The sequence below is a fragment of the Mobula hypostoma genome, chromosome 11 (assembly GCF_963921235.1).
Source record: "Mobula hypostoma chromosome 11, sMobHyp1.1, whole genome shotgun sequence".
Taxonomy (NCBI): Eukaryota; Metazoa; Chordata; class Chondrichthyes; order Myliobatiformes; family Myliobatidae; genus Mobula; species Mobula hypostoma.
In genome coordinates this window covers 112,058,814-112,076,679 of record NC_086107.1, presented here as the reverse complement: position 1 = coordinate 112,076,679, position 17,866 = coordinate 112,058,814, and the positions used below count along the sequence as shown (strand labels likewise).

General features: G+C 46.4%; 1 protein-coding gene across 1 annotated transcript; it reads left to right on the top strand.

Annotated features, from left to right (window-relative positions):
- Positions 1 to 1,323: 1,323 nt before the first annotated feature.
- Positions 1,324 to 9,358, top strand: LOC134354405 (pleckstrin homology-like domain family A member 2). The gene is made up of 2 exons (XM_063063403.1): positions 1,324 to 1,867; positions 8,170 to 9,358. Exon 1 carries the CDS (start codon positions 1,477 to 1,479, stop codon positions 1,864 to 1,866), a length of 390 nt encoding a protein of 129 aa, XP_062919473.1. The 5' UTR covers positions 1,324 to 1,476; the 3' UTR covers position 1,867; positions 8,170 to 9,358.
- The last annotated feature ends 8,508 nt before the right edge of the window (positions 9,359 to 17,866 follow it).

Sequence of the window (17,866 nt, the reverse complement as noted above, 5' to 3'; positions counted from 1 at the left end):
TCAAGTCTGCTCTGCCATTCCATCATGGCTGATTTATTATCCCTCTCAACCCCATTCTCCTGCCTTCTTGCAACCTTTGCCATACTTACTAATCAAGAACCTATCAATCTCCGCTTTAAATATACCCAGTGACTTGGCCTCCATAGCCGCCTGTGGTAATGAATTCCACAGATCCACCACCCTCTGGCTAAAGAAATTCCTCCTCATCTCTGTTCTAAAGTGACATCCTTCCATTGCGAAACTGTGCGCTCTGATCCTAGACTCCCACACAATAGGAAACATCCTATCCACGTCCCCTCTCCCTAGACCTGTCAATATTTTGATCGTTTTAATGAGATTCTCCCCCCACCACCATTGAGTACAGATTTGTAATTAAGGTAAGAGCTCTGATAATTAGGCAGCATCAGGACTAGGTAGTGTTGAACTGGCAGTTTCTTTTCCCAGTCTGTTAGATATTATTCCTATTAATAGACCAACACAGTTTTTTTTAATTCAAAAAAAGTATCCGGAGGAACTCAGCACATCCGCAGCATCTGTGGAGGGAAAAGTACAAAGTCTCAGATCGATGCAGACAAGGTTTTAACCTGAAACACCGACTGTCCATTTTCCTCCAAAGATACTAGCTGTCCTATTAACTTCCTCCAGTCTTGTTCGTTGCACTAAATTGCACCGGAGTGTAGAATAAGCGGAGATCTCATTGAAGCCTGTCAAATATTGAAAGGTCTGGATAAACTGGATGTAGGGAGGATGCTTCCTATAGTGGGTGGGTGTAGGACCAGAGGGCACAGCCTTAGACGAGAGGCTGTGCTCTTTCCCCACCGAACTGTCACAATGCCTGCACCAACCTTGAATGTGAATGTGCCAGTCAGCAGCGTTCCTCCTCGGACTTCTCGATGCGCTGGCAAACCCAAGGGCAGTAAAATTCAAAGTAAATTTTATTATCGAAGTACCTATATGTCACCGTGTACAATCCTGAGGTTCATTTTTTGTGGTCATACTCAGCGAATCTCTAGGTTAGTAATTATAACAGGATTAAAGAAAGCTCAGGAGAATGAAGATAAACTGTGAAAATACAAATAAATAACGGGAACATGAGATAACAAGATAAAGAGTACTTTGAAGTGCAAGCATTGGTTGTGGGAATATTTCAATGATGGGGCAAATGAGTGTCGTTATCCCCCTTTGTTCAAGAGCCTGGTCGTTCTGACAGCTCACTGACTCAGACCTGAAGGAGTTAAAGAAGGGGGAGACCTCCTGTTAAATAGCGGCTGATGTCAACAGCAAGAGGTGGAGCCTAATGCTGGATCTCACTGTCTGATCCATTTAGAGGCTCAGAAAGGGGAAATCAGCTGGGCAGAGACAGTGGGGAGAGCTATCATTAGTCAGCCTGTGGTCAAACCAATGCTGTGTGCCTAGTGGTTCTGAGCGCTGGTTTTCTATTTAGTCGATCCTCTGCGAACTGAGCTGCTGAGAGAGATGAAGGGGCTGACTGTGGCGTCCAGAGGGGCAATTAAAGTCGGGGCACTGGAGAAGCGGAGCGAGAGCCTGCTGCAGCTCTGGAAGAAGAAGCAGTGCACACTGACCCGGGACAGCCTGCTGCTGACCGACGGCGATGGCAGGGGCTGTCGCTGCAAGGAGCTGAGCTTCGACACCATCCGCAAGCTGGAGTGCGTGGAGAGGAAGGGCACGCGTGTCTACTTCACCATCGTGACCACCGACTGGCGGGAGATCGACTTCCGATGCGAGGATGCCAGCTCCTGGAACGCCGCCATCACCCTCGCCCTGGTAGCCTTCAAGAACGAGCGGGCGGTGAGGGAGTTCCACGCGAGGAAGCCCGTCAAGAGGTGGCGGGGGTGGGCTGCGTGAGGTGAGTGAGCCAGGGGAAAGCGGCTGGGTATTTGCGGGGGGGGGGGCATCCCACACCTAGTAACATCATTGGGATGAGACCATTCGGCCCGTCAGGTGCAGTCCACCAATCAATGAACCTTGGTCTTGCAACTCTGCTTTCCCCACAGACCTGCCCACACACCAAAGACACGACAGCGACGTTTAACAGGCATTCAGACAGGCAAATGGATGGGCAGCAGAATATTGGCATCATGGTCGGCGTAGTCATTGTGGGCCGAAGGGTGTCTTCTTGTGATGCACTGGTTTACGCTCCAACACCCAGCAGTTGCGGTCCTCCAGGCTGCCCGGTTAGATGATGAACTAAGGGGACCAGCGAGTTCCAAATCAGCTTCAGGAGATCAATCTCCAATAAAACCAATACTATTACCCTGTCAGAAGTTAACCCAGCAGCTACCCAGAAAACACATAGTCTGAGAGACGTGAGGTTAAAGGTTAGGTGAGACCTTCCAGTCTGCCTGTCCCACCTAAATTGGTGACTAACACCATTAGTAAGTTAGACCTTTCAGTTGTAGCTTCAACAGACCCCTGTGTTCCTCCATTAGCTACTTGGAACATTTCCAGAAGGCAGTGAATCTGTGGAATTCATCATCAAGTCTTTATGGATATTTAAGGCAGAGGTTGATGGATTTTGATAGTCCAGGGCATGAAGGGATACATGGAGAAGGCAGGAGATTGGGGTTAAGAGGAATGCTGAAATGGTGGAGAAGACTCGATGGGTCAAATGGCCTAATTCTCCTCCTATATCTTATGGACTTGTGGTCATATGGGTTACAATTCATCTGGGAGTTAGAAGCTCACAGGTTCAAACCCTGACCAGAGTCGGTCATGGGTGGCACACTGACGCAACTAGGAGGATTCCGGCCTCACAGTATCAGGGACCCAGGTTCAATCCTTACCTTGGGTACTCTCTGCCTGAGTTCAGACATTTTCCCTGTAACTGCAAGTTTTATCCCAAAGATTTGTCTGTTGATAATTTCCCAACAATTTTGGTTCTGGTGAATGCCATGTTTTTGTGAGGAAATTCTGACCCATTAGTTGTGGATCAAACAAAAGAGATTGAATTTCTCAGTCAGATTGTTAGACCTTCACCCCCCCCCTACCCTCAGACCATTAATTGTACCCACTAACAGAAGAGATTCTGCAGGTTCTGGAAACCTTGAGCAACACAAACTGCCGGAGGAACTCTGCATGCCAGATAGCATCTATTGTTGTTCCTCTCCGCACCTTGTGGTGCATTGTGTAGCAACCGTGCCGTTTCTTCAGCATTTGTCTGTTTTTACGAGGCCAAATTGCTAGCTCAACACTCAACACAGATGGAAAAGCATGCAAGGAGCCACTGGATGCTAACCCATGACCATTTGCCTCGATGTCCGGTGCTGATGCCACTACACCACCGCCCAGCAAGACAGCATCTAGGGAGAGGAATAAATAGTCAATGTTTCTGGCTGAGATCCTTCATCAGGACACCAGCCACTAACCCACTTCTGAATCCCAATCCTACCTGTGATCCTATGACAACACATTGTGGTCGGTTTCTCATATTCCACTTTGTAGAGTGTAGCTCATCCAAATTTCTGCCACCTGTGACATCCACACCAAGATTTCCCATTACTACTGCTACTTCTCAACCTGCTTGCTGAAGCTTCCCAGGCCTGAGATTTTAAGTTTCTCTCTGCATGGATGCTGCCTGGCCTGCTGAGTGTTTCAAGCATCTTCTGATTTTTTTTTTTTTTACACACATTTTCACCATCTGCGGTTTCGTTGATAATATCCACTGATTTGCCTCCCTGTATAATGGAGTATGAGTCGAATTGCAGGGACATTGAGTCCTTTGGTTCATTGAGTCTACCCCTGTCATCAATCCCAATTTACCTTTCCCACTTCCATCAACCTCATCTCCCCAAATATAGACTATTGGTTAGGTGACATTTGGAGTACCATGTGCAGTTCTGGTTGCCCCTCTATACAAAAGGCATGATTGCACTGCAGATAGTACAGGGGAAATTTGTCAGGATGTTGTTCAGGATGGAATGTCTCCTCTTGACTGTATGGGCCTGCGCTTGCTTTCCTTGAAACCGAGGAGGTTGACAGAGTTATCCAAAATTATGAGAGGGTAGGTAGCAGGAAACTTTTCCCCATGACTTACACTGGAGGGCACAGGTTTAAACTGACAAGTAAGAGGATTAGCAAGAAACTGAGGAAGAATATTTTTCGCCCAGAGGGGCTTAAAATGTGGACCGCACTGCTGAAGGTACTGGTGGAGGCAGAGAGATTATATATTTTTTTTCTTTGTATGTTTTTCTGAAGTCTTATCTAGAAGTGCTATTTGTGCTGTGTGATGTTGGTAATGTGATTTGCACGTTGGCCCCAGAAGAACGCTGTTTCGCTTGGCTATATTTATGTATGTTTGAATGATAATAAAACTTGATCTTACCCTTAACAACGTGTAAGAAGCAGCTGGAGGCGCACTTCAATCACCTAAACATAATATGCTATGAAGCAAGTGCTGGTGAATTGCAAAAGGGTTCTTGATGATTGGGGTGGACATGGTGAACTGACCAGCCATATGAATCTTATGATCCTATTTTACCACCCACCCTCATTGGGGGCCAGCTGAAGCAAAAAAAAAGAAACTACCAATTTGCACGTCTCTAGCATGTGGGAGGAAACCAGAGTGCTTGGAGGAGACCCATGCAATCACGGAGAGAGCATGGAAGCTGCGCACACGCTGGGGTTGCGAGGCAGCCACTCGATTGGTTGTGGCGATATGCCACCCATACCACTGATATCCAAAATGCACTCAGTTAATTCCGGCTTCTCGGCTGACCTTGAATTTAATCACTTGACTCTCAGTCATCATATCCTGAGCTCTGGAATTCCATTCCTAATCCTCCCGGTGTCTCCATTAAAGCACGGTCTCTTCTAATGTCACGTAGATCAGAGTCAGACTAGTGTCTGATTTCACACCCCGGACCTTTTTTATGAATTGGCAGTCACTGGGCTGTGTTTGTTCGCGGTACAGATAAGCTGTTAACGACATGGTGGCACAGCTGATGGAGAGGCTGCCTTGCAGCTCCTTACAACCTGCGTTCAATCCTGATATCCGGTCCAGTTTTTTGCGGGGTTAGCAAATTCTCCATGACACCATAGGTTTTCTCCAGTTACTCTTCTTCCTCCGAAGCCTATCACTGAGTGTATTTGGAGACTGGGATTATTCTGGGTGCTGGCATAGACCCAGTGGGTTATTGCTTTCCTTCGTACACTCAAGCTGTAGGGGACCTGAGAGGGACAGAGGGACTTGATCAAAAATGGCACGGTAGTTTAAGCACAAGCGACCCGGGTTCAATTCCTACCGTTGCATGTAAGGAGTTTGTACATTCTCCCAGTGACTGTGTGGGTTTTCTCCAGTTTCCTCTTATAGTCCAAAGAGGTACCGGTAGGTAGGTTAATTAGCCCCCATTCCCATTCCAACATGTCAGTCCATGGCCTCCTTTTGCCATGATGAGGCCACTCTTATGAGTAACACCTCATATTCTGTCTGAGTAGCCTCCAACCTGATAGGCATAAACATTGATTTCTCCTGTCGGTAACTTTTTCCCTCCCCCTCCCCTCTTCTTCTATTCCCCACTCTGGCCTCTTGCCTCTTCTCACCTGCCTATCAACTCCCTCTGGTGCCTCGCCCTCTTCCCATTGTCCCATGGTCCACTCTCCTCTCCTATCAGGCTCCTCCTTCTCCAGCCCTTTACCATTCCCATCCATCTGTCTTCATCTGCCACCTTCTAGCTAGTCCTCCTTCCCCCTCCACTCACCTTTTTATTCTGGTGTCTTCCCCCATTCCTGGCCAGTCCTCAGCCTGAAAAGTTGACTGTTTATTGCCCTCCGTAGATGCTGCCTGACCTGCTGAGTTCCTCCAGCATTCTGTGTGTGTTGCTCAAGATCTTCAAGGTTGTTTTTGAGACTGATAGGGATGTACAAATTCATAAGGGGCACACCCAGAGATGATGAATGCACTCAAGTCTTTCTCCCAGGGTCAGCGAATGAAAAACAAGAGAGTATAGGTTAAAGTGAGAGAGGAAAAGTTTAATAGCAACTTGAGCAGCAACCTCCTCATACAGAGTATGGATGCCGAATGAGCTGCTAGAGGACCTGAGCTACAGGGAAAGGTTCAGTAGGTTAGGGTTTACTCCCTGGTTCAAAGTTCAAAGTAAAATGTATTTCCAGAGTACCTACTTGTGACCTCATACAACCCTGAGGTTAGTTTTCCCTGCGGGCAAACTCAGTGAATAGTAACTGTAAACAGGATCAATGAAAGAGCAAGAGTATAGAAGACACCAACACTGCAAATGCAGAGTTAAATAGCAATAAAGATGATAAATAGATTAAATAGCAATAAATAACAAGATAAAGAGCCCTTAAAGTGATATCATTGGTTGTGGGAACATCTCAATAGATGAGAGTAGTTATCCTCTTTTGTTCAAGAGCCTGATGGTTAAGGGGTAGTACCTGGTGGTATGAGTCCTGAGGCTCTTGTACCTTCTATCGATGGCAGCAGTGAGAAGGAGCATGGCCTGGGTGGTGAGCATCTTTGACGATGGATGCTTCTTTCCTATGACAGAGTTTCATGCAGAGGTACACAATGGTTGGGAGGGCTTTTCCCATGACGTACTAGGCCGAATCCACTACCTTTTGTAGTACTTTTTGCTCAAAGATATTGGTGTTTCCATGCCAAGCCGTAATGCAGCCACTCAATACGCTTTCCACCACACAACTATAGAAGTTTGTCAAGGTTTTTGACGACGTGTTAAATCTCCGCAGACTCCCAAGGAAGTAGAGAGGGCATCATGCTTTCTTTGCAATTACATTTGTATGCAGGAGAATGACAGGAAATTCATTGAAAGTTGCCACGGGTAGCTAGGGTCGTAAAGAAAGCTTTTGGCACATTGGTCTTTATAAATCAAAGCATTGAATACAGAAGATGGGATGTTATGTTGAAGTTGTAAAAGTCATTGGTGAGGCCTAATTTGGAGTATTGTGTGCAGTTTTGCTCGCCAACCTACAGGAAAGATGTAAATAAGGTTGAAAGAGTGCGGAGAAAATTTACAGGGATGTTGCCAGGTCTGGAGGACCTGAATTAATAAGGAAAGATGGAGTTGGTCAGGACTTTATTCTTGGAATGTAGAAGATTTGATAGAGGTATACAAAATTGTGAGGGTAAATGCAAGCAGGCTTTTTCCACTGAGGTTGGTTGGGACTGCATCTAGAAGTCATGGGTTAAAGGTGAAAGGTGAGAAGTTTGGGGGGAACATGAGGAGAAACTTCACTCAGAGGGTCATGAGAGTGTGGAACAAGCTGCCAGTGTAAGAAGTGCATGCGAACAATTTCATTGTTTAAGAGAGGATAGGTAAATGGATTGTAGGGGTATGGAGGGCTATGATTCCACTGCAGATCGATGGGCGTAGGCAATTTAAGTAGTTTAGCTTGGACTAGATGGGCTGCAGGGCTTTTCTTCTCAATGACTCTGGGAAGTGGTTGAGGCAGGTACAATAACTGTTAAAGGATAGTTGGACAGATACGTGGATAGGAAAGATTTAGAAGGAACTGGGGTAAATAGTTTTAGCTTGGATGTCCATCTTGGCTGGTATGCACCAGATGGTCCAAAGACTCTGCTTTTTTTTAACAAAACTACGGAAGTTTATTTGCACAAAAAATGCACAAAATACAAACATCAAATATTTACATGACTGTGAATAAATTCAAATTAAAATATGATTATTACTGCCTATAAACCACTCAATTCACTGGGGGGTGGCCCCACCGCTCCTGGAAATCCCCCAGGAAAAACCCATCATGACCGCATGCTCCCTCTCCGAGGATGGCCGGGAATGTGTCCTCAGAAAAGGGGCAGGCAGTCGGCACTGGCGGAACCATCAATGTCCCGCCACCTGGACCCATGAATGGCCACCTTGGCCGGACCCAGGAGCAAGCCTGGCAGTAAATCCTCTGCGTGACCCGCCTCTTTCGTTTTGGGTCCCCGTATATAAGGAGCGCGAGGCTGAAATGTAATCCAAAGCTGAGGAGCAGCCCCTTCGGATATTCAAAAAGAGGCTGCCACCCCTCACATTCTGTATATCCCTAGTACACTGACTCCAGTCCCCGAAGAGCCTGTTTCTGTGCTGTGTGTGTCTATGACTGAATGAATCATCATCACTGTCATTGCATAGAAATTAACTATTATCTGTCCACCAACTCTTTCTCCTCCAGACTGCAAGCTAAACTGATCTTCAAAGCAACGTCAGTGTCGGGACCAATCATGAAGTTTTGGCTCCATATTTCAAAGCTGCAGGGTCCCAGACTCTCAGAATTTTCGCAGCTCGGACCCCCACCTCCCTCAACCTGACTTCCAGCCCAGCATCCAGTTTGGCAGCGAACTGGGGCCTCTGACCAGAATGGAATGAATTGGGAATAGTAATCGATCCCCGCTGGCAGTCCCTGTTCAGATCACCAGAGGGAAGAAAGCGAGTTGCCCCAATTCCTTTTATTGGACAGGTGAAAGTCAGATTTGAAATGCCCTCGTGTCCATTGGAACAGCAGGATTGGGGAAATCAAACTCAGAAGCTGCCACCAACATCAGTCCAGAGATACCATGGGATTTCCTGGAATTAAATCCAGGAAACAGCAATAAAAATGGACAGGAAAAAAATTATTTTGTTTTTTTTGAACTCTTTTGTTGTAGAAATATTGTAAGTGGGATGATTGAAGGACAGTTAAGAGTCAACCTGTCATTTTCGCTTTGGCATTCCAGTTGGCCCAGCAGAGGCGGGACATTGCAAAGATGGACGTACTGGGTGGGCTCTTGGAGACAAGACAATGTGGTAAAAACTCCAGGAATATTCCAGAATGTAGGGGACTAAGGATCGGCATACCTGGAAGCTCTTGAGGGCCCCTGGTAACTTGGGGACATAATCTCATGGAGGACTCAGTCACAAAGCCCGGGATAGCCTGTGCAGAGCAAACCTTTTGATCTTCCAAGTAGCTGCCAGCCCTTGACACGGGGTCACCTGCCGCCCAGACACGAGCGTGGCCCGCATCAATAAGCGTCTGCAGCGAGAGAGCTCTAGATGTGTGCCCACTGAGCAGTCTCCCCAGCGACGGCTCAGTGAGTCGGTGATGTCAGTGCCTTGCTGAGTCAGATCGCCTCAAGAGCATGCCAGTATTGACTGCATTCCTGCTCCTACTGGGCTTTTCCAGGCCTCCAGCTCCAGCTGCCCCTTCGCATTCATAATCAGAAAATCTCGCGGCTTTGTGAGGGTCCCTGCGGACTGAGCCTCCTGATGGAACCGGCTGCTGGGTGGTTCTTTCCCAACCCCCCCGTTTGATTTTTTTTTAGCGCTTCCTCTCTGTTTGACATATTTATTGTCTGTCTGCATAACGTTAATAAAAGTAAATCTGTCTGTCAGCCGTAGGCTGTTGGTTTCTGGTTCACTTGAGCGGCCGTTGCTGCGGCAACGTGTGCCGAGGGAGGCGGGGGAAGAACTCCGCAGTGCTCAGATGGGAGCGGTGCTGCGGTATTTTGTTCTCATAGAGTCGGACCCGTCGCAAGATCAGGCTGAGTTACATGTCATCCGCAGGGTGGTGAGGGCTCTCAGCCCCAGTGGTCAGGAGCAAAACTAGGAAGGGTTTTCTTTTTCCCATTCCCAGTCAGAACCTAGAGCTCGCTTTCCCTAAAAGGCTGAGGCTGATTAAAGAGAAAAGATCTTAAGAAATATACAAGAGCAATGGGTAAAGCTAGAGGGACGGAATGACCTGTTTCTATAGGAGCAGCTTAAGGGGCTGAACAGCCTTTTTTTATTACATGGTGTATTTGAGGGGCTAGATACTTTATACTTTATTGTCACCAAACAATTGATACTAGAACATACAATCATCACAGTGATATTTGATTCTGTGCTTCCCGCTCCCTGGGTTACAAATATTAAATATTAAAAATAGATGACCAGCAGAGTAATAGATCTCTGGATATTAAGAGAATCAAAAGGATATAGGGTTGATAGCAGTAAATGCCACTGAGGTAAAAGATCAATTATAATGGTGTTAAATGGTGGAGCATGATGGCCGGTGGGGTAGTGGGATCGGCACCGGACTTTGAGGCGAGTGGTCCCGGCTCCAAAATCTGTGCTGAGCTGAGTGTTGAGCTAGCAATTTGGCCTCGTGAAAAAACAGATTAAAAGTGCCAAAGGAACGGCAAGGTTGCTGCCCGATGCGCCACAACGTGCGGAGAGGAACAACAACAAAAATAAAACAAAGCAAATGGTGGGGCAGGTGTGAGGAACCAAATAACTTCCTTTCGGTTCTGTTCTTCTTGTGTCATGGCAGACTTGGCGGGGAGGGATTGTTTTTCTGACCCTACCCGCATTTAACAAGTTTCCATTGATGTCATGGTTTCAATGTAGTGTACCACAGCACAGGAACAGGCCCTTTGATCCATCTAGTCCATGCTGATCTGTTATTCTGCCTACTCCCATCAACCTGCACCAGGACCATTGCCCTCCATACCCCTTCCCATCCGTGTCCCTATCCAAACTTCTCTTGTGTTACAGTTGAACACTACATCCAGATTTCACCTGTCAGCCATTACCCACCCTCCCCTCCCTCTGGCTGAAGTTCAAAGTTCAAAGCAAAATTTATTATCAGAGTACATACATGTCACCACAAGCAACCCTAAGATTCTTTTTCCTGTGGGCATACTCAGCAAATCTATAGAACAGTAACTGTAAACAGGATCAATGAAAGAACAAGAATATTGAAGACAACAAACTGTGCAAATACAACTATAAGTAAATAGCAATAACTAATGAGAACATGAGATAAAGAGTCCTTAAAGTGAGATCATTATTTGTGTAAACATCTCAATAGATGAGTGGAGTTATCCTTTTTTTTCAAGACCACCCCCCCCCAAAGAAGATGCCCCTCAGGTTTCCCTTAAATAATTCCCCTCTCAGCCTTAACCCATGATCTCTAATTTTAGTCTCACATGACCTAAGTGGAAAAAGCCAGCTTGCCTTTACAATAGACAATAGGTGCAGGAGTAGGCGATTCGGCCCTTCGAGCCAGCACCGCCATTCACTGTGATCATGGCTGATCATCCACAATCAGTATCCAGTTCCTGCCTTATCTCCATAACCTTTGATTCCGCTATCTTTAAGAGCTCTATCCATCTCTTTCTTGAAAGCATCCAGAGACTTGGCCTCCACAGCCTTCTGGGGCAAAGCATTCCATATATCCACCACTCTCTGGGTGAAAAAGTTTTTCCTCAACTCCATTCTAAATGGCCTACCCCTTATTCTTAAACTGTGGCCTCTGGTTCTGGACTCACCCATCAGCGGGAACATGCTTCCTGCCTCCAGCGTGTCCAATCCCTTAATAATCTTATATGTTTCAGTAAGATCCCCTCTCAGCCTTCTAAATTCCATAGTATACAAGCCCAGTTGCTCCAATCTTTCGACATATGACAGTCTCGCCATCCCGGGAATTAACCTTGTGAACCTACACTGCACTCCCTTAATAGCAAGAATGTCCTTCCTCAAATTTGGAGACCAAAACTGCACACAGTACTCCAGGTGTGGTCTCACCAGGGCCCTGTACAGCTGCAGAAGGACCTCTTTGCTCTTATACTCAATTCCCCTTGTTATGAAGGCCAGCATGCCATTAGCTTTCTTCACAGCCTGCTGTACTTGTATGCTTGCTTTCAGTGACTGATGTACAAGAACACCTAGATCTCGTTGTGCTTCCCCTTTTCCTAACTTGACTCCATTTAGATAATAATCTGCCTTTCTGTTCTTACCACCAAAGTGGATAACCTCACATTTATCCACATTAAACTGCATCTGCCCACTCACCCAGCCTGTCCAAGTCACCCTGCATACTCATAACATCCTCCTCACATTTCACACTGCCACCCAGCTTTGTGTCATTGGCAGATTTGCTAATGCTACTTTTAATTCCCTCATCTAAATCATTAATATATATATTGTAAACAGCTGCGGTCCCAGCACTGAACCCTACGGTACTCCACTGGTCACCGCCCGCCATTCCAAAAGGGACCCATTAATCGCTATTTGTTTTCTGTCAGCCAGCCAATTTTCAATCCATGTCAGTACTCTGCCCCCAATACCATGTGCCCTAATTTTGCCCACTAATCTCCTATGTGGGATTTTATCAAAGGCTTTCTGAAAGTCCAGGTACACTACATCTACTGGCTCTCCCTTGTCCATTTTCATAGTTACATCCTCAAAAAATTCCAGAAGATTAGTGAAGCACGATTTCCCCTTCGTAAATCCATGCTGACTCGGACCGATGCTGTTACTGCTATCTAGATGTGTTGTAATTTCATCTTTTATAATTGACTCCAGCATCTTTCCCACCACTGACGTCAGGCTAACCGATCTATAATTCCCTGTTTTCTCTCTTCCTCCCTTCTTGAAGAGAGGGACAATATTAGCCACCTTCCAATCCACAGGAACTGATCCTGAATCTATAGAACATTGGAAAATGATTACCAATGCGTCCACGACTTCTAAAGCCACCTCCTTAAGTACCCTGGGATGCAGACCATCAGGTCCCGGGGACTTATCAGCCTTCAGACCCAACAGTCTATCCACCATTTCCTGCCTAATATAAATTTTCTTCAGTTCATCCATTACCCTAGGTCCTTTGGCCACTATTATATCTGGGAGATTTACCCTATGTACACCGCTCATAATTTTGTATACCTTTATCAAATCTCCTCTCATTCTCTATGCTCCAAGCAGTAATATACATGTGCTACATAGCTCTATCTCAATTATTTGGACTGATTCACAGCTCAATGGGATCATGGACACCTGCAGACTTTGTCATGCTAATGGGACACATTGTGATCAGGTAATGGGATGAATCGCATATTACAACAAAAATTCAAGGAGTGGATTCCAGAGTACAGCCAGGAGGAGAGATCAGATAGCAGAAGATCAGGCTAAAACCAGCAAACACAACTTGTATATGTTTCTTCTCCTTTCCACCCTGACCTGCAGTAATTTCTCTGGAGCTGCCAAACTGGGCTCCATCAGAAGGGATTTAATTCCCTTAAAGCCACAGACCCTGGCATTGTGAAAAGAGAGAGGTGGAATGTAAAGGAGTATTGCAGTACCATTCTATCTCAACATGAACTCTGTACTCATCTCTCTGGAGGAAACTCGTGTTTGAGTGGGTCTTGGTATGACTCTGAAGTTTGGAGTGTGAGCAGAAGCTGTGAAAGTAATGCAGGTGTGAGAAGAGGGAAATTATTCGCCCACTTTACATTTTATACAGTAGTAGTCATGCAATCCTCAACAAGTATGATGTTCTCCTGAAAGGTTGTCTATTGGTGGGTCTTCAGACACGTATAGAGGTCGACCTGAGACCCACATATTCTGAGGCGCTTCCAGACTTCCTGCCCCACTTTGCCACTTGCTGATTGCCATGGGACTTAATCCAGGATGTTAGGGTAGATTCCCTTAACAGAGAACATCTGTGTCTGACTTTGTTTAACACCTGGAGTCTGATGCACAGGCAGCCATCACACGGTTCTAGGTGGATCAGGATCAGGGGCAGGGTCCAGAGGCATGGAACACAAGGTGACTAAAGACTCTTCACAGCCATTGTGATCTTCTGCCAGCTCCACCATTGAGTTCTCGGTTGGATTGGTCTTTGTCTTGAACCTCTCCCTTGACCTTACCACCATGAGTAACTCTACCAGGAGACAACAGCCAGTTTGCTAACTCTTGGGAACTCACAAGCCTCCTCATGACAAGGTGACGGTGCTCAGAGAAGATGGTACATATGGTATATAGCTGTATACACACATATATACTAATGTACAGATGCTCACAGACACAGAATACATGTATTAACACTCACATATGTCCACAGTCATTTGCCATCCCTTCCCCCCCCCAGCTATCTTTGCTCCAATCCCTCTCCAGCAAATACTTGAAAACTGTAACCATTTGTAGTTAACCCTCCCCGTCCAGCCTCCTCCTCTTCCCATGGGACCTTTACCAGTGTTAGCAGGAGAGAATGTTCTTGGGATGTCTTGTGTCTAAAAAATGTCTGAATGCAGGGCAAAGTCAGACAAGGTCCTCAAAATAGAATTCAGCCACAATTCATGGGATTGTCACCTGTAGCTCAGGGCTAGGAACATAAGACATAGGAGCAGAATTAGGCCATTTGGCCCATCAAGTCTGGTCTACCATTCCATCATGGCTGTTTTATTATCCCTCTCAACCCCATTCTCCTGCCTTCTCCCTGTAACCTTAGACACCCTTACTAATCAGCCTCCACTTTAGTATACTCAACAACTGTCCATGACAATGAATTCCACAGATTCACTGCTCTCTGGCTAAAGAAATTCCTCCTCATCTCTGTTCTAAAGAGATGTTCTTGTTTTCTGAGGCTGTGTCCTCTGGTCCCAGATTTCTTTGACGCAGAAAATTGTGAGCTTGCTCTTGACTCTCAAACATGGCAAATTTAAGCTGATTAATTCACTTGTGTACTGAGGGAATGTGGCACTGTTAGCCCCAGATGATGTTTAGCCTTCAATTAAAATAATTAATAGTTTCTGATCAGGGGTAAACATTTGAACCTTAAGGTTTGCTGAGTCACTGCCTGATATGGAAACCGCACTGCGGCAGACAGGAAGACTAAACGGGTAGTCAAAACTGGCCAATGCTTCACCTACCTGCCATCAAGGACATATATACAGAAAGGTGCCAGAAAAAGGGCCAGTAACATCATGAAGGATCCCACCCACCCTGCTCATGGACTGTTTGTCCCACTCCCATCAGGGAGGAAGCTACGTAGCATCCACGCCAGGACCACCAGACTCAAAAACAGTTGCTTCCCCAAGCAATAAGGCTGAGCAACACCTCCACCAACCCCTCCACACCCCCCATTACCACTACTTAATCATTTCCTGTTAGAGTGACCTTGTGTACAGACACTCCTGTCCCTTGTATCACTTTATGGATGTACAATCAGTCTATGTATATAAGCTATATTGTGTGTTTATGTTTATTGTGTTAACTTATTCTGCTTTTTGTACTGTATCAGATCCATAATAATAATTATTTCATTCTCCTTTACACTTGTTTACTGGAAATTAAATTAAACAATCTTTAATCTTGATGTGGGGATGTATGATTGAGCAGTCTATATGCAATACCAGCATTCTGACACTAGATGGCAGGCTGTGTTCAGCGTTGCCATCTTGGCCAGTCATTTGGGACCCTAGGGGTTAAACCCTAATCTAAGGGAGAAGTAATTCATTATTAAGTTATAACCTGACCCAGCAAGGACCATTCCATACTTGACAGGATTTGTCAGATTTCAACCGAAAGATCTGTAGTGTGAAGGGTGAGGTGCTGGTCCTGACAGAGACAGTGTCACATGGAAGAACTGCAGTGACTCAACAAATTCATTGGGGCATGGAGTGAGGAAGATGCTTTTGGAAGAAAGGGGGCAGTAAATGTTGAGGCAACAAGATAGGCATTGCGTGAAAGAGAAAATTGAGGGAAGCCCGCCAATATAGGAGGGCTAACGCGTCAGGTCAAGACTCAGCTGTACATCTCCTCCTAAAGGACAAGGGACACTCGCTTGATAACAATGTGCACATTTTGGACGGGGAGGACAGGTGGTTTGAACGAGGGGTAAAAGAAACCATCTTGGTCAAACTTTTCCAACCCCTCCCTGAACAGAGGGGGTGCGACACCACCTATCAACTACTTACAATGCAGTCCTAACATCTCTACCCCTGCATCTCCACAACAGTTCACACCTCTATTCATGCAAAGATAAAACTCTCATTGCCTCTATGACTCTTAACGACCCTCATGTGATTGCTGTACCTTTAAACAACTCACAGAGTTTATAAGCCAGAAAACTAACCACCATGGATCAGAACGGAAGAAGCCTCCCGGATGGGTGGTGAAACGTCTCCTAGACAACACAGCAAGTCCAGCTGCCTTGATATACAATAACCTGGATGACTGAGAACCTTCATAGACATATTGAGGGAAGGGAGTTTCTGGGGGCTAGGAAGGGCAACAATGAGGAGGTCCATTGTCAAATAGAGGAACATTGGGAATGAACTGATGAGGAAAGATATTCGTCGTCATGTCTATCCCTCGAGGTCGAGGATGATGGTCTTCATTCTGTTGATCTACTTATGGACTCTCAAGTGGCTTATGAGTCCAATCTTGGCTTTGGAAGTTCTTCCGCATTCAGGACAGGTAGTTCCAGATGGCTTTGGTGGCTGCTGCCTCTCTTTCCATTTTCTTCTCTTTTCTTCTAATTCTGCACATCTGTTGGCTTCGAAAGTTGCTGTTCCTTCTCGGATGATGGCTTGCCAGAGCTTCCTGTCCTTGGCATTGGTTTCCCAATTGTTGATGTCGATGTTACATTTCTTCATGTTGGCTTTTAAGACGTCTTTGAGTCTCTTCTGTTGTCCACCTCTTTTACGTTTGCCTTCTTTAAGCTGGGAGTAGAAGATTTGTTTCGGCAGACGTACGTCTTTCATCTGAACAACATGACCGCTCCATCTTAGTTGGTTCTTGATGACGTAGGCTTCAATGCTTGTTGTTTTTGCTTCATTTAGCACACTGATGTTGGTTCTTCTATCTTCCCAGCTGATATTTAAGATGTTTCGAAGACAGCGTTGATGGAACTTTTCAAGTGCCTTATTGGGAGGGACATTGAGATGAAGTGGGGTTCATAAGTGGGGCATTCTGGAGGGATATTGTGGGGAGAATTGAGTGGCATGGTCACGGAGAAGGTGGCATTGAAGAGGGGGGTATTTAGTGGAATGGTCATCGAGTGAGGGTGTACCAAGGAGAGTGATGGGACTGTCGGGGAGTGGGTGGTGAGAGGAACAGAGCGGTGGTGGGGTGAATTGAGTGAGCAGAAGAGTACTATCAATGGGAGGGGAATGGTGTGAAAGAGGGGTGTTGGGTAGGCAGAGGGCAGTTGAGGAACAGGGCATTAAACTGAAGGCCTCTGTGAGAAAAGGCAGCGCGCGAGAAAAGGGGCGCGCGATAAACGGCAGCGCGCGATAAACGGCAGCGCGCGAGTAAAACAGCGCGCGATAAACGGCAGCGCGCGAGTAAAGCAGCGCGCGAGTAAAGCAGCGCGCGATAAAAGGCAGCGCGCGAGAAAAGCAGCGCGCGATAAACGGCAGCGCTCGAGTAAAGCAGCGCGCGATAAAAGGCAGCGCGCGATAAAAGGCAGCGCGCGAGAAAGGCAGCGCGCGAGAAAAGCAGCGCGCGATAAAAGGCAGCGCGCGCCCCGAGCAGCCAAGCTCCTCCCCCGGAACTGCGTTCTAGCCGGCACGTGCCTGTGAGCACCCGTGCTTTATGTCGATTTATTTTGAGCAGCCGTTAGCAAGGTGAGTTCTGAGGTATCGGAAAAGCCTAAAAGAGCTCGTAAGGTGTTACACTTAGCGTAAAACTAGGCATAATTAAGCGTTTTGATCGTGGTGAACGAAGTACGGACAAGGTGAGTTTGGCTTGTGGGAGGTGACGAAGATGATATTGAAGAGGTTTTGGCATCCCATCACCAAGAACTGATAGATGAAGAGCTGATGCAATTGGAAGAGGAAAGAACAACACTCAAAACCGACTGCAGTAGCGAAGGGACCGAAACTGAAGTTGCCCAGGAACTGAACGTGAAGCAACTGCGTGAGATGATAGAAAAATGCGCGAGGCTAAGCAGTCAAGCATACTGTCGTTTTTCAAGCCTTCCACATCAGCCACAGCAGACGACGAACCTCGACCTTCGACATCGAGGCAGGCAGACATAGAAGATGACCTGCCTGCCCTGATGGAAATAGACAATGAGATGACACCCCAGTGTCCCACCACCCCAATCCCCGGGCCGTGGAACGATACAT

Coding starts and splice junctions, on each gene's coding strand:
- LOC134354405 (XM_063063403.1), top strand. CDS start 1,477: ATGAAGGGGCTGACTGTGGCGTCCAGAGGGGCAATTAAAGTCGGGGCA.